This window comes from Montipora capricornis, chromosome 13 (genome assembly GCF_036669925.1).
Source record: "Montipora capricornis isolate CH-2021 chromosome 13, ASM3666992v2, whole genome shotgun sequence".
Classification (NCBI taxonomy): Eukaryota; Metazoa; Cnidaria; class Anthozoa; order Scleractinia; family Acroporidae; genus Montipora; species Montipora capricornis.
In genome coordinates, this window is record NC_090895.1 from 24,935,179 (window position 1) to 24,957,976 (window position 22,798).

General features: G+C 41.2%; 2 protein-coding genes across 3 annotated transcripts in view; one reads left to right on the top strand and one right to left on the bottom strand.

The window, feature by feature from the left end:
• Positions 1-5,906, top strand: part of LOC138030225 (52 kDa repressor of the inhibitor of the protein kinase-like) — a 10,929-nt gene extending 5,023 nt beyond the window's left edge. For both annotated transcript variants that reach the window (XM_068878110.1, XM_068878111.1), the window contains 3 exons: positions 1-110; positions 478-510; positions 1,143-5,906. The exon at positions 1-110 is cut by the window's left edge and continues 21 nt beyond it. The gene's annotated coding sequence lies outside the window, so the exon portion shown is untranslated. The remainder of the gene's footprint in view (positions 111-477; positions 511-1,142) is intronic.
• Positions 4,099-22,798, bottom strand: part of LOC138030230 (putative glycerol kinase 5) — a 45,819-nt gene continuing 27,119 nt past the window's right edge. The window contains exons 12-18 of the mRNA XM_068878121.1: positions 21,231-21,335; positions 21,008-21,058; positions 17,926-17,969; positions 16,583-16,686; positions 13,925-13,984; positions 12,144-12,277; positions 4,099-9,845 (exon numbers count right to left, since the gene is read on the bottom strand). Coding sequence (XP_068734222.1) covers positions 9,769-9,845; positions 12,144-12,277; positions 13,925-13,984; positions 16,583-16,686; positions 17,926-17,969; positions 21,008-21,058; positions 21,231-21,335 — 575 coding nt within the window. The 3' untranslated portion in view covers positions 4,099-9,768. The remainder of the gene's footprint in view (positions 9,846-12,143; positions 12,278-13,924; positions 13,985-16,582; positions 16,687-17,925; positions 17,970-21,007; positions 21,059-21,230; positions 21,336-22,798) is intronic.

Genomic DNA, 22,798 nt, shown 5'->3' on the forward strand with positions numbered 1-22,798 from the left:
AAAACTGGGTGTGCATCTGGGTCAATCCTGGGCATAAGTGAGTAACAAAGAACTTACCAGATCCTATACACATTCGACAAACTACTCAAGGATAAAAAAAACCCCAACTGGTGAGTGTAACTTACAATATTTTGGCTTGTAAAATTAATATATTAATTTAATGAACATTTTCTTCTAAGGAAAAAAGTTCAAGTTGCCACAAGTGTGTATTTTGATGAGAAGGATTTTGCAAGAACTGAGAATATCCTACACGTAGGGGCAGAGTATTACCATTTTTTTAGTTGTCCAGGCAATGGGATTTTGCTAGTCATTGTGACAAATTCTCTTTTTCAAAGTTGTCATCTCCAATCAGTTTAGTCTAGTTCATGGAATGTTTCTTTTAAAAAACCAGACATTGGCCTCTTTTTATAACTTTTTCAACTTCTCTTTTCTTTGTATACGAATAATTATAAAAAAGCTTGAACATGTCTATTTCAGCAAGTCAAATGGAAGAGCCTTTGCTGTTTGTTGGTGAGTTTTAAAGTGCCTCTGATGTAAAAAGAATCTTTTGCTTATTTTGAAGACCTTTCAAAATGATGAAGAATGGTGTTTTCTATTTTGGAATTCTTTCTTTCGTTCCAGAGATATTCAAGTTTTTGTTAAAAATTGTTGATGTCACAAACATTGCAAAATGACTGTAATGAATCACAAAATTGAGAATATCTCCGAAAATATTGGAGTAATGATATTCAAACTTGGCACCAGTAATGAACATTAGATAAGACACAAAGTGACACCCATAAAGATGTTGCCATGGCAACAGCCTTGTTTCCAGTCCCTTTCTGCAACGAAGCAAAAATCACGGATTTTGAACAGATAAGTACAGGCAGATGGTCAGACTTGAAATGCATGTGCTGTCCATAGTGTTTCACATCTCTGTATAAGCTAGCTTACCGACACTTGAACCAGCTTTAATTTGTCTGAACTATTTAAAAAGCTTTTATTATCGTGGTACCTGCGGCCCATAATTAGCAACAGACAAATTAACTTGCCCAGGTGTATGCATGATGCATCAACTAGTTGCACAACACCGCCCGGCTATGACTGAAAGAACTTCAGATCACTTTAGTTATTGCAAAATAATTTGTCTTTATACTTTGCAGAATTTTTTACACAGAGATGTTTTCAGAGTAGAACAACATGTTTTGGTATTCGGCCTGGGGGCAAAAAGACTGAAGAGATCTCGGAAGAAATGGCCCAATTTATACTAGAGACGGATAATGCGTCTGGGCGAATTATCCGTCTGGTCGTTTAATCCGTCCAGTATACATCGGGAGAAATGCCTTTTGTTCTCAGGACATTTACTTACAGTTCAAGAAACTTCTTAGGACTGTTATATTGCTCGTTATTATTCATAGACGCACAAGAAGCACGCATTTCATTGGTTGCTATGCACGCGCGGCAATGCTCATTAGTATGTAGTAGGCGGTCAATACAAACAATAGATACTGCCTGCCATTGTTTTCTCTTTTCTTTACTAAAATCACACATTTGCGCGCAATACCCGTAAACGAAACAAAAAGATGTAAAGTTTGCCAGTGCAATTATTTTATGCATACGTTTGGATTGATTTCGTTCAGTAAAGGAATATAAAATATCCTTGTTTGGTTATTTGCAATTAGAGGGACAGGGTATATTAGCATGTTGCGATCGCGCAACAAAGAAAAAATGCTCGTGCTTTAAACGTACCAAGCACCGTTAACTTATCAACCACGAACTGTAAAGCACAGTATTAGTTGGTCTCATAGTTCGTCCCCTTTTTACTGGACGGATTATGCAAGTCGCGAGAAACTGGCGCGAGGAAAAGGAATGGGTACAAGTCAAATCGTCGAGTTGGCGGCAAATTTCAAAATGGCGGCAACGGCACAGCTCGTGAAGCTTTTTTCCCGAAAAAGAAAAGCTGTTGAAGAAGAAATGCACTCTTTCCAGAGACGGAATGACGAAGGCACGGAGGAAAGTCACGGAGGAATTAGACTTCGAATCGGAAGTCGCCCAAGCAGCTGCTTTGTCCGCTATCTTGTTGAGCAAAAAACCAAGACAGGAGAGAGGTCGCAATGAGCTCAGGGACAACAACTGGTGGGCTCAAGGTTATCGTAACTGGGACGGTGCAGCATTTAAAAAGCGTTTGAGGGTCTCTCGTGATACATTTGAGTTTATTCTGGCCGAAATTAAAAACGACATCGTCAAACAACCTAATCGAATGAAACCCCATCCCACACCTCCTGTCACTCAGTTCAGGGGCACCCAACGAATCTGTTCCTCACATTATCTGTTCCCCAGAGGAATCTTGCTGGCTGGCAAAAATACAGGTGTTTCGATGAGCTGGCTGAGAAATTTTGTTATTGATAGAGGTTTTGCCTGGGAATTACTGACTTTTTCTAGCATTTCAACCCGAGCTGGCTGTAGAAACTCTGAGACTGAGGACGACTAAAAAAAAAAAAAAAAAAGAACCGACGGCTGGTCAGAGTGATTGCGCTTGCGGAAAAACCTGTTTTGTCCCGGTTTTGTTGCTTTTGTTCGGTCGTTTTGGATCGAGGGATTTGAAAGCGCGCGGAATTCCTGGCTGGGAAATAAATTTGATCAGCTGGCTGGGAAACCAACCAATTTTATCTAGCTGGCTGGGAAATTTCTTGTGTGTCTTGCTGGGAAAAAGGAACAGATAATGTTTTCCCAGCAACACTGAAAACACCTGAAAATGCTTTAATAACATTTATTTTCATTAACTGGGGTATAATAATACATTTTACAACAAATTGGTCGTTGGGTGCCCCTGACTCAGTTGGCAATGTGCCTGTTTCGACTAGCTCATGGGTGTTCATTCTTGACAGTAGGGGATCTCTTTGAAGTGGCAGCTCCATGCAACTGCTCACTGTATTTTTCAAGACGTTTGCAAAGCCCTGGTAAAAAAATTGTATGAGAGATTTGTTTTTCTTCCAAGAACCTCGGAAGAGTGGAGCCAGGAACTGCAAGGTTTTCTCGAAAATTGGGAGTTCCCTTGCGTTAGCCCTTGGGACGGCTTTCACCTGTATGTGTCTACTGCGCTGAAAAATTTCTACAGTTATAAGAAGATACTCAGTAACTAACATGGGCTTCATTGGATATAACAAGAGATTTCTGTGGGCTGCAGTTGGTGCACCAGGCTCAACACACGATTCCAGGCTTTTGCAAAACACTGTAACATACTCTCAGCTTGAAGAAGGCCACTTGTTGTCTGAAAGATCATTGAGTCTTCAGGGTCATGGTGAGATTCCATTGACAACCGTAGGAGACTCAGCTTTCCCCAGCCGTACAAAGAAGGAACAAGAGTCCCACAGCAGAGATATTTTAACATGCGACTTTGCTCTGCAAGAGTTGTTTCTGAGCATGCCTATGGCATGCTTAAAGGGCTCAGGAGGATGTTGTATAAGAAGAATGAATGAGATTTGGATAACATTCAACTTATAATTATGACCTGCATTGTTCTTCACAACATCTGCATTCACAGGAACGATCCCTGCAAACGTAGATGGAGACTTGAGGTAAATGAACTCAGCCTTATTCGTGGGACTGGCCAAGGAGGTGATGCAGGCACAACCAGAGAAGCAATAGCTAACTGGTTGTGGCAAATCAGGGAAGAAAGAGCTGCAATTCACTGATTGTGACTTTTAAAAAGTAGCATTTCGCTTTACACCAGTTGAATGATTGAAACATTTTCATGGCCACACAAATAACATTGGTCTGAACTTTTTTGGTACTGGTCAATGAGTGGCCAATGATGGGGGAGGGGGAGGGAGGGTGGGTGGATGGGTAACAGATTTGAAGACAAAAAATTGCAGTCAAGGGAAGGGACTGCACCCATGGCCTCTGTTGGCACCAACTAAAACGTGCAACCAATGGGCTAATACCCTCCCTACAGAGGGCGCACCAAATTATCATAGACCATACTGACAAGTCTCAATCCTGATGTTATTTATTGATGGGATGACCCCTCATCCCTCCTCTTCCACCCCATTTCACTACCTCTACCCCATTTGCCTGGTTCCTTTTAAGCAGTGTAACACAAGAAAAGGCAAAACATGACAAAATAACTCATAATGTTTAATTTTACACTTTGTTATACTACCGGTAATCTGAACCTTTGTGGCTCCGTCAATTCCAAGCACACTCCTCCCCCCAACAATGTTTTCTTCCCCAGGGTAGGGCATTTGCTGGAACAGGGTCAGTGTGGTGGTGGGGCATTGTCGAATTGCAAACAAGGCAATATTATCTTCTAGATTTTAAAAGACAATTACATGTTTTCTGATTGCCCTCAATATATAATATAAACACTGAGTCGATAAACCTAGTTTGAGTCCCACACTGGGAAATGGGAAATTCCATGAGCAAGCATAACCCTTTGTTCAAAATCAGTGGAATGACATGCTGTTTTTTTCTTTCAGTTATTTGTTATTGCTCTCCTGAGGTGCACTGCAGTGTAATTAAACACAAATGTTTCAAATACCATGACAATAAATAAAGATCCAAATTAAAATATCTGGGGGAATGAGCAGCCTTGGAATTGACGGAGCCGTTATTGGTTGTCAAATAGGAACTTGTTCTACCTAGTTTGTATTATCAATAACACAAGGGAAAAGAAGAAACTTGAATCTCTTTTCTTCTTTTTTTTTGATATTGCAAAAAAATAATAAAAAATAACCTGTTTTAAGAAAAAACAACAAATCCTTTATGTTAAAACATAAAAGGAATTAGGAAGTAAATGTAATTTTTGAGTGTTCCACATTATGTTCCCCTTCAATGTCCAGTCAGGGATGCAGAATGTTGTTCATATTCTTGAGAAACTGTATGCACATCATCAACAGGGACTCCAATATAAAAGTGAAGAGGATGATTGTTGTATATTTAGAAAGAAACTCTGCATTTTTAATCCCAAAAAGCTACAACAAACACCCCATCATTTTTACATGGAAGCCCATGGTTTCCGATCATAAAACTCACAAAAGTCTTGGTGTGAGTACTATGCAAAAAAGATAGCCCAATAATAAAACTTTGGTGTGTGGTATGTCTTGTAACTAATGTTTTGACAACCTGAGTACAAGTCATCTATAGATGGTATTTACGTCTCTGGTGATACACAATATATATTTATTCATAAATTGGACAGTTTTTGCCGGAACGTTTCCTTCAGCTTTGAACAAACCGTCCAATTTGAGGAAAATCTGGATACTTACCATCAACCAATCAAATGTCAAGATAAATAAATGAACCGAATATTGGCCAATCAGGTTGCAGCTATTGTCACTACTTTCAAACGTCAGAGAGCGATCATCGCTCGCAGGGTTTTGTTTTGTGTTGATAATCGCTGAATTTCCCAACTTTTCTTTCCACCTTTTTGACGACTCAGAGTTTCAAATGGAGTCTTCAGCTAGGTTTCCAAAGATAGATGCTACTGATTTACTCGACATGAGGAGAATAATCAGAACAAGAATACTCAAAAAAGCACAAAAAATTGGGTTAAAGTGTTTGACCTGTGGCGTGCTGAGCGAAGCGAATTGAGAAAGCTTGAGGAGATTCCCGAACACGAGCGTGACAACGTTCTTTGGATGCTATATAATTAATACGTAACAGGACTGCATGCTTGTCCAATTTGGAAATAATTGGATTAAAAAAAAATTCCTCGGACTCCCAAATTGGCTATCCTCAGAATTCTCATCCAATTATTTCCAAATTGGACAGCATGTAGTCCTATTACATATACAAAACATATCATCTCCTTTCAAAACCAGGTATCAAGCATTTCGTCCCGGCCGGTTTCATGTAAACGACTGCAAAAAATTCATACCGGTACAAGTTCATACCGGTTCGTACGTCTTGTATCGCAAAACCTAGATTTCTATAAACAGGATCGGACTTATTCAGATCCAATTTCGTCTCCCGTACGATTTTCAGTTGTCTTTTCGGCTAGTAGTTGCCAAGCAACTATTCCATTGTCGCAGTTCGATCCCGGACACAACTGTTTTATGACAATTACCGGCGCTTATTGTGGCTGATTGCCAGCGCTCTCTCATTTCTTCGTAAGAGAGCGTGTTCGCAGACTAATCCCCGCCTTCAATTGATCTCCTGACGCAAACCTAATTTTTCACTCGTTTTGACTAAGGCTGATTTATTAGGAAGACATCTTCTCTTGCCCTAAAGGTTATTTCGAACGTGATCACGTTATAGGAAGAGCCCGACTGCTTTCTGAGATCATTGCTAAAATATAAGTTGTGGCGACTGAGTACTTGTCTTCCGGACTGTAGTGACAACTCCATTATATAGCTGTCAAGTGAATTGACCTATATTGGTTTCTGTTACTTAAAAGTTTGTTAAGAGCGACCACAAGATAACGTGCAAGCCTTACGGCAAAACACGTGGCACAGCATGAAAGTGCGGGCGATTCTCAAGATCAGACGGTTACGTACGTAGAAACCGTGAAATAAAATTGTTCATTGTGTGGATGATATGTAAACGAAAAAGCACCAAACCGGTGTTTTTTCGTCCTCAATTCATGACATTTTAGGAGTCTTTGAGCGGATTTCGCCAGGTTTTTGTGCCTAAAAAGGTCCATATTTGGAGAAGGTAAATCGTTTTTCAAAGCACGGGTTCGCCTTGGATCAAATCACAAGCGTTTTTTTCTGTGATATCACGTTCGTTACGAAACTGGTCATGCTGTGGCCGCTGGCGAAAAAATACGTTACTGGTTTGAGCCAGCAAAGTCACGTAAACATCTTTTACGCAATACGTTGCAAAACACAGGCAAAAATAAACTTCTTAAACACCGTTATTAAAGGAGAATACTACTTATTTTTATACGCGTTCCTTGCATAGCTGGCAAATTCATCGAGTTTTTAGGGGGAAGGGGCGGTGAGATTTTCTTCACCAAAAGCAGCTAAATGCAAGAGATATAATAACAGCGCCTACAATAATTTCAATAACTTGTTATGGAAAGGGTAAAGTAATTTTTGGTACTTCGATTTTCCTGCTTCGATCTCCGCGCTCAATCGATCGAACGATCGAGAAAGTGCTACCTTTGTCATTTCATTTGCAAATGGTTAGACTTTCAAGCCTTCTCTGATAAGGACTATAAAATGTAGGCCCCGTCTCACAAATACCTTCTATGTTCATAAGTCCCCTAGCTGTGGGACGTTAAAGAACCCACACACAATTCGATAGGAGTCTAGGGGATGCAGTTCCCCGGTTTTGTGGCAGTCCTATCTCTGCAGCAGAAGTGGCCGGCTTGGCAATGATGTCTCTAAAAAGGCTTACAGTGTAAGAGGCCACCTAAGCAGAAACAGCCGTTTTACGTAAGTCAAAAAGGGACTTTTGCCGGGTGCTGGAACATGTAGGTGTATATGTATATGTTCAACCGGCATTACCGTAACAATGTTGAAAACGTTTAGCTGGCGTCAGATTTAAACTGTAATTTACATTGTTACAAAATTCAAAATGTTGGACGGTGAAAAGTGTTTTCCAAGGGCGTTAAAATATAAGCCGGTCACTTGAGCTTGATCAGTACGTGTTAACAACCGGGTTTTAAGCTTCTCGCAAGTCGATGGCTGATTTGAAGAACATTTTAGTGGCATGTATATGAGTGTCGGAATCGTTTCGGTTGCATGACAATAGTTAAGCCATTTTGATAATGTCGGTTCGAAGTGTTAAATGTGTGAATTGAGAACTTGGGGTCAAATCGTTGTTGACAATTACATCGGAAATCATGAGAATGTACACGACCAATCAGAATAGAGGGAGTTGTCTAAAAAAAAAAAAGGAGCGGTTGAAAAGAGAAAAAAGGAAAGAGAAAATCTTGTAATACGAGGGATCAATAAATCGTTTTTAAAAATTGTGACAGTGTTGGATAACTTTGGAGGCATTCCCAACACGAGATAAAAAACGCACTAAATTACTTAGTAAAATCAAATATGAACACGATCTCACCTGCAATCACCGAGCTCCCCAAAGACTTTATTGGATCAGTTATCTCTGCTGGTGTATTCTCCTTTGAGATATAGATAGGGCGTGATCTTTTTTATCTGAATCGTGGACTTTTTACAGGCACGTTTTAGAGCAGGCGAGAGTGGAAAATAGCAAATTAGGAAATGACCTTTTCACTCCGTTTCGCGCTGTTTCGCGCGGAGATTACACCAACGCAAGTTAGCCAGTTCAACATTGCCTACTTGTCGATATTTCACTGAATTTGCACTTTCTTTCGGGAAACGAATGGAGATTCTCGAATGGGCATCAAGTTCATTTTAATGCAATTAAAAAGCGCGACTGAAATTCGGACTTCATAGTTCCTCCGTCAAAATGACGGTTTCCGTAGCATTTCCTGAGAATTCCTGCCCGAAGCAATATTTTCAACAACCATGATTGATTATACAACATTCATCGTAATATCTATTTCAAACCGAGTTCTAATTATTAAATTAAGGGTTTAAAAAAAACGCAACCTGTTTTTTATCATGTGAGTGAACACAAGAATTAGGAGAATCCTTTTAGACAAGACTTTGCGATTCATTTTATTCTACTCGACTTAAAACGCTCACTTATATAATTACACGCCAAACAAACAATTCGGCGAATAAGTTTGAAATCACTCCTCGCTGTCTTACGTCACCGTTTTAAAATGTCTTCGTTTTTCACCTATCTAATCGGCAAACGGGACGTTTTAATGCGTTTTTAAAAGGCTCGTTTCAAGACGTTTCGAGAGTCTTAACAAACATGTTATCCAAACACGCCTCGTCGTAATATTATAGTACAACGTTGCCTGTCGGACATTTTAATGCGTTTTTAAAAGGCTCGTTTCAAGACCTTTCGAGAGTCTTAACAAACATGTTATCAAACACGCCTCGTTGTAATATTATAGTACGTTTGTCTGCCTGACTTTTTATGCGTTTTTAAAAGGCTCGTTTCAAGACCTTTCGAGAGCGTTAACAAACATGTTATCCAAACACGCCTCGTTGTAATATTATCGTACGTTTGTCTGCCTTGAAAGGAAACATAGTCCGTTTATTCCGCTGCCAAGAGGAAGTCGCTATAATAAGATATCAATAATTCAATAACTGACTCAGCGATTTTTTCGGCATTTCAGTTAACCCAATGCCAGTCCAAGCGTATTAACATTATCATAAATTTAACGGTTTCGCGCGAAAAAACAATAGGACATAAACATCTTTGAACGTGTAGCCGGGGCATTACGATAGTGCCAAGTTGTATTTTGACATGACGTTTTTGTCGACCAAGCCCTCGTACATCTTAGGCCAAGGGCAAACGTCGAATCTTCGCTACGTGCACACGATACGTACTATACCGGACGAATTTTCGACCGGTTGAAAAATTTGACCGGACATTTTGTCCTTACGAAACCGTTCAAGATTTTTGCTCTGTTCACACAGAACTGAGGATCAGGTTGAATTTTAACTTTTATCAGTGGTTTTACCCGCTTTCCATGCGCTGAGAACTACTTTACCAAATCCAAAATACAGCCCTGGCTTTACCGTAAAAAATTTAGAAGGTCAAGGTGTTCACCGCTGCACCGGTCAAATTTTCGACTGTACTGGCTAAAAATTCGATCTCGATATTGGAGGTCGAATTTTCGAACGGCTAGACGTCTAAATTTTCTTACGGTTTACTCACAGCCGTTTAGTCCCCTTTATACCAATTTCCGCTCCGGCGGACCGCCTCTTTCCATTCATCAAACGACTTGAGATATTTGTCTTAAATGGACGCTTTCGGCTGAAATAATACCTGGGAACAACGGATGGCTTTCAACTCATCACGTGACTTCCACACGCCTAAAAAGTGGATATTTAACAGTTAGACTAAGAACCAGTGCTGAAAATCCTTGCGTGTAGACTTGATCCGATCGACTTGTGTACACTCGACATTCACTACTCTCCCTATTCGCTGCGAAGATTATAAATAGAGACTAGAGACCTTAAGCAACAAACTTTTCGGGCAATACCGCGAACCGCGAACCTTGGGAAATCACGTGATCTTTTCCTTGCCGTCACGTTTGCAGGCGGCGGTTCGAGTTTCAACTCCAAGACACCGTTTTTGCGTTAAGTGATTTACGGCAGCGTTTTATAGCCAGGGATCAATCAGACCTCCCGTTTGACCATATCAGTCATGTTGTTATATCTGTTTGCTATCTATTGGGAACTATATAAGTTTTGGGAGAATTTGAGCCTGTTTGATTTGAGAGCAGTTGTAGCAATGAAAAATCCAAGATGGCGGCACCGATGTGCATAACAGGAACGGCTTGCTAAAGTTCAAAATCGAGCGAACTTCTAACGGCAAACGACTAACCGCAAACCGCGGTATATCCCAAAAACTTAAGTGCTTAAATCCTTTATTGAAAAATCTACTACGGTAGCCACAATGAAAACATCACTCCAAAATATAACGCTGCAAAGTGATTTTCTTCTACCCCTCTCATGTTGCATAGTGTTAGCGATTTATCCTCTGAATACCAACCTTAAAGGGGCTAGGTCATGCTATTTTAGGTAACTTTGTTTAATTTTGTTAATTATGAGCTCTAAACGTCAAATTGGCAGAGCAAGAGTCTTTCAATTGCAAAATCACGGCCACATAACAACAGAGAATGATTTTCCAGCTGTGTAAATGACATTTTGATATAGACTGATATAAATTTGAAAAAAGGTGGGCCGACGTTTTTCAAATTTACCCAAATTCAATCCATTTCAATCCTCTCCAGTTTTGTCCATCCATGTCCCTTCTCGGCTTCCCTGTATTTTGTTAGAGTTCTTCTATTCTCGGTTTTCACATGACGTCACGGCCGCCATGTTGGTACCCTTAAACAAAGAAACGGCGGCCATGTTGGAGCTCCGACCAAATCCTCCGGGAATTTAACTCTATTGTTATGCAAAGGTTTTCTTTTGTTTTCGTTGAAAAACATAGCTGTTGATCACGCGAGTGAAAACCAACAATACTTTTGAACAGTTATTTTGATATTTTAGTTAATTCTATGACCATTCGATCAGTGCTGAAATTGCCTGAAATTGCGTGACCTAGCGCCTTTATCATCTTTTTTTACTTTGCAGAGAGCCTTCTAATCACTTTGTAGCAATAAAAAGTGGCGGTCACCGGTCAAATTAAGCGTTTTAAGACAAAACATAGGGTGTATTTGGATGGCTCCTCTGTTGCTATGGTAACATATTATGTCACGATAATAATTGCATCTTGTTGAGCAAAAATTGGTGTTTCATACGGTAACATAACATTGCGGTCACATAAAACAGTTGTGTAGAATCAATCCTTGAAAACAGTATATAATATAGTTTGACAGTAAAGTGTGTAACTGTATAGTTGTAATAAGCATAGTTAATCGAGGGACTGGTTATGAAACCAATCGATGTTGAATTGACCGTGACAGTGTACAATCTTTTGTTTTAACTTTGCACGGTTTTGCAAATTAGTTGCGCAAAATTTAATCGAAAGTTTTGATTGGCAATATTCTCGAAAAAGGGTGTGTTTTGTGCACCGTCACGGCCAAAAATACAGACAAAAACATGAAACAGGAAGACTTGTCGAGTTTCATAACCATCTCCATGCATTAACTATGTTGTAAGTATCAAAATGGGTTTGAGCCTCCTTAGCAATAGACCTTATTCACGATGGCCACCATGTTGGATTTGCTATTATCATGCAAATTAGCTACACACTTCTGAGACGGCAAACAACACAAGTTCGAGGTTATAACGGAAATCTTAGCCACACAGATGATTTGTTTCACGCTCATTGAATGTTTATCACCTAAGTAGCAAAACAGAATGATTACACAAGTTACTTCGATGTTTTTTTAGTGAAAAATGAGCAAATATTGAAGTAGAAAGTCAAAATGTCGAAGGCAATCAAAAGATATAAAATTATTATATAAGGTACTTAATTCTAATTGCTAAAATGTACTTTTAGAAATGTTATTTCAATATTTCGACGAGCCGACTTTCCGCAATTTGCCTTTTTTCCAGTGTTTGCCCCTAGCATAACACATGGCTAATTTGCATGACAATTTGAAAACCAACATGGCGGCTATCGTGAATAAGGCCAATTTGTACGGGCTGCTTACTCACCAGAAGCTAATCCTGCTAAAAACGCCGCACCCAGTGCGGACATCTCGGTTTGTGACGGTCGATCCAATGTCTGGTCGGTCAAGCCGCTAACCAGCTCCAACACGAAATCATTGTTGGAGATACCACCACTGACCCTGAAAAATGAAACAGTCGCAGGATTTAAAATGAGAATTCGGTGAGCGAAGCGAGGCGAGCGGAGGCCTGAGAAAGAGGCACGGCATTCTGGTCTTCCCCGCCCCATTCTTCTCCACGGATCAATTCGCTCGCAGTCAACCTCGTTCCCAGGGTCAACGACAACGACAATGGAGTCCCTGGGAACGAGGTTGGCTCGCAGTTAGTCTCAGTTAGTAGCCTGTGCCTGGTCCCTCGCTGTGGCTAAAAGTTTGCGTTTTCAAACGAAGACAAATTAAATAATAAATCCATCCCCTTTGTTTAACACACCCGGTTCGATCCGTCAAATCGAATTCCAACAGAATTCTGAACTACAGAATGCAAACCTGGTTCAGAAAAAAATAAGTTCTGTGTTACTTCAAAGCAAAGCGTAATTCCTATGAATTACACGTCCACACTTATCCGGATACTTTTGAATCCCTAACTTCTTCTTTGCGGAATCGCCTTCCGTCCAAATGTATCCCGCGAGTTCGGTATGAGAATCCGCAACTTTTTGAATCCGCTCTCAAGAGTGGAATGTTTTGAATCCACAAAGAACTTGGAATCGTTTGGACGGTCGAATCCGGATACTTTCAAATCTCATGGCCTCACTAACTCAGATCCAGTCTTAAAGGCGAAATATTCAACATGGCCGCTGGACGAAATGCTATCGCTTCTCTTGGAAAAACCTTAAATAACTTGATGACCACAACCAGGTTTTCTGAGCCCGCGAGACTGAGCACCCCCAGCAAACCATTGTTTTAACGAAAACCGCTGGCCATCAACCCGGTTGTGGTCATTGCTGTCTAAGGTCTTCCGTTCTCTTGTCGCCAACTCGCATGCTGATCGCGCATGCTCTGATGACAATAGTAACAGAGGAGTCCTCGATACTAGAACGAATCTTGATGCATGTGGACCGGCAAATTCGTTTTGAATCCGGATACGTGAGGACGTGATAATTTTTGAATTAGCAAAGAAAAAGTTGCGGATTCAAAAATATCCGGAAACTTGTGGTTCAGTCTTAATGCTACATCGATAAACCGATTCTAACTTTCGAGTCTGTGGGTTGAAGAAAACAAGACAAGACAAGTGGCCGACTGCAGTCGAAGGTAAAACAAAGGCTCGTTTTTCAATGTCTTCTACCGTTCTTACGGCAGCAATGGGTGCCACTCCTATCCGGATTGCATGCACAATTTGTCCATTTTACCGACTTAAAATGGACGGAAAGCTTAGTGACCTTCGGAGCGAACGAACTGGAATTCCCCGTTTCTCGAACGTCCCGAAACTTTACGGGCCATTTTCGGGTGTCACAATTCCTTTTGTAACTCAAGAACGGAGAGCATTTAATTCGTCAAACTTTGTAGTTAATTTTCTTTTTGTTACCTTGAAAGCATGTTAAAAGATCGGCTTTCCAAAACAAGGGGTTGGCAGTTTCATAAATGGCTTTTCGGGCCCGAAAAGTTATCGGGACTTTCGAGAAACGGGTCCCTGGAGCGATGAGGTGCAGTCCGCGAGCGATATCGACAACGCCCCCCCCTCCCCCCTTGGCAAATCCGCAGATTTGTTATCTGTTGCTGGTTATGCTATACAAGGCTCTTCTAACCTTCTAGTTTCTATATGTGAGAACTTACTTGACCGAAGACAGCCGGATGTGCGTCTCTTCTGTTGCTGTTTCATACAATTGCGTAAACCTGTGGAAAGTCAGCGATTCGTTTTCAAAAATCTTACGATACATTGAGAGGCTCCAACAAAAGATTCAATTAGGGAATTTAAGAAAAGATGACAGCTGCAGAAACGACAACCCCAGAAAGCAAGAATATCATTGGTCGTAGGTGCACGTGTGACACGCACTTTTGTACGTTTCTTTGTCGTCCAAAATAAAAACGTGAAATGCAACGTGCATGCACGTGCGGCACGCATTTAGCTACGCTTCTTTGCCGTACTGCGCAAACAAAGCGAAATATCCAAATTTATGGTTTTGACGACAACATCAGCATACGACAATAGATCGTGCATTCTTTATCTTTGCTCCAAAACCGTTAAGGTTCGGGCAAACAGTTTCAAAATTTTCGATTTTGTTGAACAACGATGCTGAAACCGTTTGCCTCACTCCCCCCCCCCCCCCCTCCCTCCCCCCCTTTCAACCGTGTTGAAAGATGTTGAATCGAAGTTGAATGAACTTAAAAGCGCTTAAACTTTGCCTCAACAACCATTCAACATTTGGTTATCAAGAATGCTAAGGTGGCTCCCTAGAGTATTTGAGAATACCTTTACTACAGTCCACGAGTTACCAACAGAAACCTAGTTAATTTCTCTTACAGTTTTCCCTGTAGAGATTTACCAGTATGGGTACCAATATAATAAGGCTTATTTTTCTGGTGTCAATCTTTGGATTATGGCCGTTACCATGGCAACATCACATCTAATGACAGGCAGATATATTTTAATTCTCCGTCGTATAATGCTACGCACTGCAGGATTCATTATGCACATTTTCGCCACTAGTTTCCAGGCCATCACGGTTCAAAGCAATTGTTATGCAAATTTCCCCCCCTATAAAAGGGCAGTGTGAAGCGTGACAAGTGTCTTTTTTTCGCGTGCATTTTTCCAGGCCGCGGTTATTCGTACACGTGTTCGCTATGTCGAATGAAGAAGAAGAACCTTCGGCTCCAACCGATCAAGAGACGCGTTTCTCCAGCTTGGAAGCCAAACTGGATGCCTTGTCATCAAGTTTTGAAGCGCTGGCTCACAAGTTTGACGCCCGGTCGAGCGCTAGACCGACTGCGTTACAGAATTCTGGTACTTTCTTTGAGCATTACAAGAAGGACGTAACTCCTTGTAATTTATTTGCCAGTGCGGTTTTGGATAACCTATAGTTCGATGTGTCGAATTATTGAATAAACACGTGTGCAATGATTTGTCACGTTGTGTTTTTGGTGCTCAAGTCACTCTGCTTTGAACAGTGCATAATGAATCCTGCAGTGCGTAGCATTACACGAGGCAGAATAAAAAAATAGACAAAGGTAGCTTACCTGCAGGATAATTATGATTCTCCAAGTATAATGCGTAGCACCAGGGATTCATTATGCACATTTTCGCCACTAGTTTCCAGGCCATCACGGTTCAAAGCAATTGTTATGCAAAATTCCCCCTTATAAAAGGGCAGTGTGAAGCGTGACAAGTGTCTTTTGAGCGGGCAAAGTGTGAAAATCACGGTACCGGGCGGGAAAAACAATGGTCTCATGGTAAGAGTTGGCATCCCAAACGCATAAGGGTGGGAGCTGAATCCCTGGTGCTACGCATTATACTTGGAGAATCATAATTCTTTGCCACATTATGGAAATTATATTTCCTAACATTTTGAAGTGGTAAAAAGTCAAGGTTGTTCAGACGGTTTTGCCAATATTCTGTAATTTGCCACTTTTCTAAATACATTCGATTAGCTCTGACAGATTTTAACAAATTTTGGGTATTTGATAGGAACTGTATGTGGTTAGAACTGAGCCAATTTTCAAAAAAAAATTACCTAAGGGAACTTGAGAAAATTGGCAGTTAATTTTACAGATTTGGTCACGTTGACGTCACAAAAATCAGAAAAACACGCGCGATTCCGGCTTCACGCGCCATACTAGTGCCCAGCTTGCGCCTGGCCATAAAACTCTAGGGAGCCTCCTTAAATGAAGTTAAAGCGCGTTTGCCCCGCTCTTTCAACATTAGGGAGCTTAAGCACGCACGTTTATGAGACGCGGACGGCAACCGGAAGTGAGCTGTTTACCTTTATAGCTTGTCTTCACCAACCACATTTACATTGCCAAGTATCTTTTCTCCATTCGAGATGATTAGTATAAAAATCTGGGAGCCACCACTGTTCTAGCGCGCGAAATGTTCTCTTCCGGTTGCCGTCCGCGTCTCAAAAACGCGTGTGCTTGAGCTCCCTATTGTTGGGTATGCGCGTGCGCACTAATCGGTCTCCCAATGACGTATCGCATGTCCGTATCCATAGTAACAACCACTGCTGCAGCCTGGGACTGAATACCGAGCCTCTCGTAAAGCTTTGTTCACTCAAATGTTGATGATGTGTTGAAACCGTTCGCCAACCCCAGCAGTCAGCATCGTTTAACATCGTTCAGCAAAATCGAACGGATGTTGAAGCAAGTAAAAGCAAGGGAGAATTTTAAATTGACAATGAATGAGTTCGATCTCGCAAACAAGTTAGTGCGCATCAGATGTGCGCAGCCCACTACCCCACGGACTTCCCTTTAGTCCAATCGCGCTCAAATTTCACTTACCTAAAGGCGAATGATTCTAGAATGGCTCGCATAACGTGAGCTTTGGATGTCGTGGATTTGATGCCCATCAAAGACACACAAGCCTTGTTGTCATTTATAGGAGCCTAGGAAATAGATGCAAAAAATACTTATTTCTCAAATGTCGTCTTTGGTAAAAATAAGCCTTCTTGAGAGGTGTCTTTTACGAGTGCTCCGAGACGGAGTCGGACAAGGAGCCCATCACCCGGAGCGTGCAACGTCCATACAGCGTCTGTGAAACGGCGTTTTCACAAGTAACGTTATTTTTAAATAGCCTTTCCAGCAAATTAGTTTTCAAAAACCAATCAGAAGCGGTGCATAATTAGTAACAGTTTATTATTAATTATGCACCGCTTCTGATTGGCTTTTGAAAACTAATTCGCGGGAAAGGCGTATCTAAAAATAACCTTACTTGTGAAAACGCCGTTGCACGAAAATAGGTAAGTTGCACGCCCCGGGTGATGGGCTCCTGGTCGGACTAGCTCCGATGTTGCTCCGACGAGTCTCCTGTAGCTCGGAAGTGGAGCAACCGAACCGACAACCGGAAGGTAATATGTTCGACTTTCGTTCGGAGCAATCGGATACTCTTCCGATTATTCCCGAGTAGTACATCTCTTTATTTGCTTTCCAGGGATACCATTCACTACCTTCTTTGACACAATTGCGACAACAGATGGTTTTCAATCGCGAGATGAGACAGCCATGTTGGTACACAAAACAACAGAAAATTATGGCTCATGTTTTGTATAATAATATAGTCAGATTCCCAAAAGATTTTTTTCTCTATTGTCCTGTGCACCAACGTGGCTGCTCTGACGTCAAGTGAAAACCTTCTATTGGCCCCATACCATTAAATCAGCCACAGGAACCCCTAAACTGGAGTCATCTGGCTGCTGGGGCCACCACCTTCACAATGCAGCTGATCTTGAGCCTTTTATTTTATACGATGTATGAGAATGCTTCGAAAATTTCTCAGAATGATAACCAATAGACACGTCCAAGATTTCCAGAGATCCGTAAAGAGATGTACAAAGCCAATATTCACACGCAGAAAAAATTGTTTGTCTATAAAATACTAACGTTTCAGGTTTTCCCGATAAAGTCGTAGATATTGGATTTCTATTATCCGCAGTCGAAAGTAACACGCAACCGTCAGGCGACCGCGGTCGCGCGTGGCACCTCAAGAACTTGCGCGCAAGCTGATTTGCAGTTTGTGTAAGAAGCTATTTTATGTAGCTGTTTCGCGAAAGATCTGGAGACCAATCCGCCTCCTTCAACTTCTTTTACTTTTGAATAGAAGCTAGATAATTATTCGACAAATTAACCTGTAATCCGTTGAATGCAGGGACAAAATATACACCATCTGAACCTAAATAAGAAATAAAACGAAAAATATTTCTTGTTATCGGCTCAAGCGACAGAACACGCTGGTTGTCGTGGAAACAACTCGCCATTGCTGCCGAAAAAGGAGCTTGAACCACAGGATTGGCAGAAACTGGCTACTGGGAAAGTGGAATTGAAGCGAAGTTCGGGTTTTTTTGGGATTATCGTATCGCAGAAGTGTAAAAACCGTTTTCCGTAGGTAAGATCGACCTTTTAAACCAGTTTTGAAGTTGGTTAAAACAATTGATAGCGTACAACGTTTTTCCTGGCTTTTTAAAAAGATTGGGAGTGGCTTCAGCTACTGGCAGGGATCACAGTAAAAAATGCGGAGAAGTCTGGTAACTGCTAGTCCCAGGACGTTACATGGTTATGTTCTTAAGCCAAAAACTGGTTGCTTTTCTTTTAAATGGAAAACTCGGTTGTCCGGGTGGTAAATCAAATACAACAGATTTTTCCACTGGAATGCTTTTGCTGAAATGATCAGAAGATCCTTTACCGTCTAGTGCGTTCGACCAGTGCCATGCATGCTCCTTGATGAATTAAGGACGGTGCCTACTTTTGTTATTGCGCATAGGTTGTGCGCATCTCGAAACTATGCGAAGAAAGCAGAACTTTGCAAGTGCTCTTGGTATCCAAAACGAAAATTGCGGTTACCCATGTATTTTTCAGAGATATTAAGCTTCAATTTGGAAGAGAACGCCACACATTGCTTTGTATTTTAAAGCTTTTTAAAAATATTGTTGATTAATTATCTCTGAAAAATGATTGGTTACCCCCAATTTTCTTTTTGGATTTCGACAACACTGCGACAGCGTTCTTTTCCGTAGAAGGGTCTGAAATAGGTACGAATTCGTACCATTCTTGTAGGATTCGTAGAAAACTGCCATTTGCTTTTCCCGCATATTCATAAACCACGCAACAATACCTTTGAATCAATAGGCACCAATAGCTGGTACCCAGCCTCTTAAAAAAAGGAACTCCGTGCCCGTCCCATTCTCCCCGCTTTTTCCATTCAAATGGAAAGCGCCCAACGTGTCCTAATCGAGAACTTCATCCCCTTCAAGTTAAACAGGTTGAACTGGGCAGAACAGGGAAAAAGGAGCTAGCATGGCGCAATGGTCAGATCACTCAATGTGGGCTGGGTTCGAGTTTATTGGTTTTCCAAATCTCGACCCCAGAGCTCTTCTCTTTTGCGCATGACTGAGGGTCATAACATCCGAGGCTCTGGCGACGAGATCGTTGGTTCTCCACTCTGCTCCAAGGGGTGTTTCTCCGGGTACTCGGGTTTCCCTTTCTCCACCAAAACCAACCCACGATTTGATCAGAGTTTATTTGATGTGATTGCTCTACATACTACGTCCCCCAATAGACCTTTTCACAGTTTCTGACGCCATACTGGTTGGGGACAAACACGGCTTAAATTACAGTGAATGTATGGGAATTTTGCCGACTTCGAACCATTATAAATCGTTTAAGGTCTAACGATTGTGGATATAAGCGAGAATACCTCTCAACAAGCACTTCCATTGAGATTATTACCGTGAGGTATGACGATCGGAATAATGCTATAACGACCACAAACGAAATTTGCAAATTTCATATAAACCCTTTGTAAATAAAATTATGCAAATTCCCGCGAAATCTGAAGCGACATGAGGAGATTTCTAACATCCAATTTTCAGACATTGTGCCTTGCGCAATGACCCAATTTTCCGTTGAGTGAATGATATTAATAAAATGACTAAAAATGTTTTGAAACCTGCCACTTAGTAGCGGAGTTCTAGAGGTTTGAATTCGGCCAAAATCCCATAAATTCAATGTAATTTAATCCACGTTTGCCTCCCAACCAATACGGCGTCAGAAACCGTGACCAGGGCCCGGTTCCTCGAAAGCCGATTAACGCTAATCTATGATTAAAAATTAACCAAGCAGTTCATTTCTCTACTCCCAAATGCTGTTCAACGCAGATTTTCGGCAGAACTTTACATGAGAAGACGTCAATCTTGAAAAACAAAAATAAGCAAAAGAAACTTTCACCAAAAAGTTGAAAACGTGAAACAAAGGTTTACGCTAATCCTGGATTAAGTTAATCGGCTTTCGAGGAACCGGGCCCAGGTCTATAAGTGCCCCAGTGCTGGAGCGAGTTTCAATCGAGTGTCGTAAAACCAAGACCAAAGTAATTGCTTTGGCCAATCAAAAAGAACGGAGACAATCCAGTAAACCAATCAAAACTCGAAGTAATTACACGTACCCGACACAAAGCGCGGGAAAATGTGCTCGCGCGAGCCACGATTGGTTTTGGTTTCACTTCTGATTGGTTGAACAGATGGCGCGAGAACTTTGAACCAATCACTGAGTGAAGTAATGCAAAAGCAAAGCAATTCGCTAATTACTTTCCACACTCAATTGAAAACCGCTCTAAATACGGTCAACAATTACATAACAAAGTTCATTATTATAAAAGTGCCTATCAACTTTATTCTCCGAAACCGTCCCAAAGACATCTTGTTTTTAGAACCTCTTGAGTGAAATTTAACTTTTTTGGGTTGGAAAGACGGGAAAAGTGGTCATACTTTGACCCAAAACCGAGCAATGAAGGGGAATGGGTTCGATACCGGGTTTGACGTCACAGACTGCTTTGCATTGAGACAGCGAAGCAAATATAATTTGTGACGTCAATCCGGTCTCGAACCCATTCCCCTTCATTGCTCGGTTATTGATCAAAGAATGACCACTTTCCTGTCTTTCAAAGCCAAAAAATCAAGTGAAACTTCAATGAAAAGATTCAAAAGAACAACACGATGTATTTGGGACGATTTCGGAGAATAAATAAAGTGGAAAACGGTGTTGAGGCGATAGGCATTTTAACACGACCCGAAGTTCTATGGGCGAGTAAGCGGAGAACAGATAAAAGAAAACCCGCCTGCTTTCACTGAATACTTGAACAGTCGGGCTTTCAACCTTAGGGAAGATAGAACTTAGGATAAAGAGAAATGAGATTGGTTGTTAAGAATATCATCTTACTTTCGACAGAGAATGCAGTATCACTTGTTTCTGAGACATCGTCGTAAAAACCTGGGGAAAAAACGGTTAGGTAACGAGGTGAAGTGTAAAGATAAAGAGTGGAAATTGATCATTCAGTACACTGGGAGTTAGAATTCGTTGATAGATAATAATTCCTTAAATTCTCCAGTGAACTGTTAGTTGTGACATTGACGTACGGTAAGAAAAAGCAAAAAGATCGCACCCATTTGTTTCGCCCACTCCATGGCAGTTCCACAGCCTGCAGCGTTTCCCTCTGCAAGATACACAGTTTCTTCTCCAATTTTCCAGCCAACGAGTGGGTACAAGCCTAACAAGGACAATGAGAAAGCATGGAAAACTTTTCCCTCTTGTTTGTAATTCAGTGGTGTACATAACGTCGCCATAATCCTGCGGGCACCACAGGCCGCATCTACTTCCCACGAAAACTGGGAGTTAAAAAGGGAGTTTTACCAACGCCAACGACAAAGCCACAAAGCAAGAATATCATTGTTAAAGACTGGTTATCACCAGCGACGCAAGCACAAGACTGCTTACTTCACCGTGAAACCGACGCAAGCATAAGAACATGCGCAAGCAAGGAGGATTTCAATATTTCCTTTTCCGTGAGGTCACGCGTGATGTTCAGAGAACGTGGAACTTTTGAATCTTGTGCTTGCGTTATGAATCGTTTTCACTTCACACGAATCTCTTATGGTTGCCTTTATGCTTGGGCTTGTGCTTGTGTCGCTAGTGAAAACCAGGCTTTAACAAAGCTTTAATGGAAGGAAAAATAAACGTGCTGCACGTGCAGCACGAATTTCCGTGCATTTCTCTGCCGTACTCCACAAAACAACAACGTAAAATCACCAAATTTTAGGTTTCACGACAACGTGAGCATATAACAAAGAACCATTCATTTTCTGTTTTCACGCTAAAACCGTTCGTATTTATCCAGTTACTGGAAAGTTCGTCCGCATTGCACAAGGCGAACAAGTCTGACGGAATAATCGAGAAATACTTGCAATAGCGCTAAGTTATATTTTGGAGTGACGTTTCTGTTGACGTTGCCAATAGGGAGGCTAAGCAACGACAACAGCGACGGCAACGAGAACGTCACTAATTTTCATATTTAACAATAGCTTTGCACGCCCTGCACGTGCGTTTTTCACTTTTGTCCATTTCGTTGCCGTCGTCAGCCAAACCACAACATGAAACAGCCAAGTTTGAGGTTTTATGAAAAACGTCAGCACTTGAGGATAAATTTTTATTTTCTCCCCTAAATTAAGTGTCGTTCCGACGAGGGTCACTTTTGAGGAACTACCACACTCTTGTCATATTAAAAAAAGGTTGAAATGGTCACGAAGCGATTAAAATAACGAAAATTTAGATTTTAAAGTGCCCCTAACCCCAAAATATTTTTTCACTAAAATGAATCTTTGCAGCTGTTCGAAACGCATTGTGGCCATTTTTTCATTTTTCTAACAATTCCTGCCATTTTACAGGCTTGGAAAGTTGAAAAAGTCCACGCATCATTTGTTCACGACCGGGTCAGAAGGGGAGTGGGTTTATTCCTGAGTTGACGTCACAAACTGATTTACATTGCATTAACTCTTTGTAAACATGCCGCATGAAAAGTAAATTGTGACATCACATCAGGAATAGACCCACTCCCCTTCTGACTCGGTCGTGAACAAAAGATGCTTGGATTTTCGCAACTTTCGAAGCCTATAAAATGGCAGAATTTGTTAGAAAAAGGAAAAAATTGCCGCAATGCGTTTCGAGCAAGTGCAA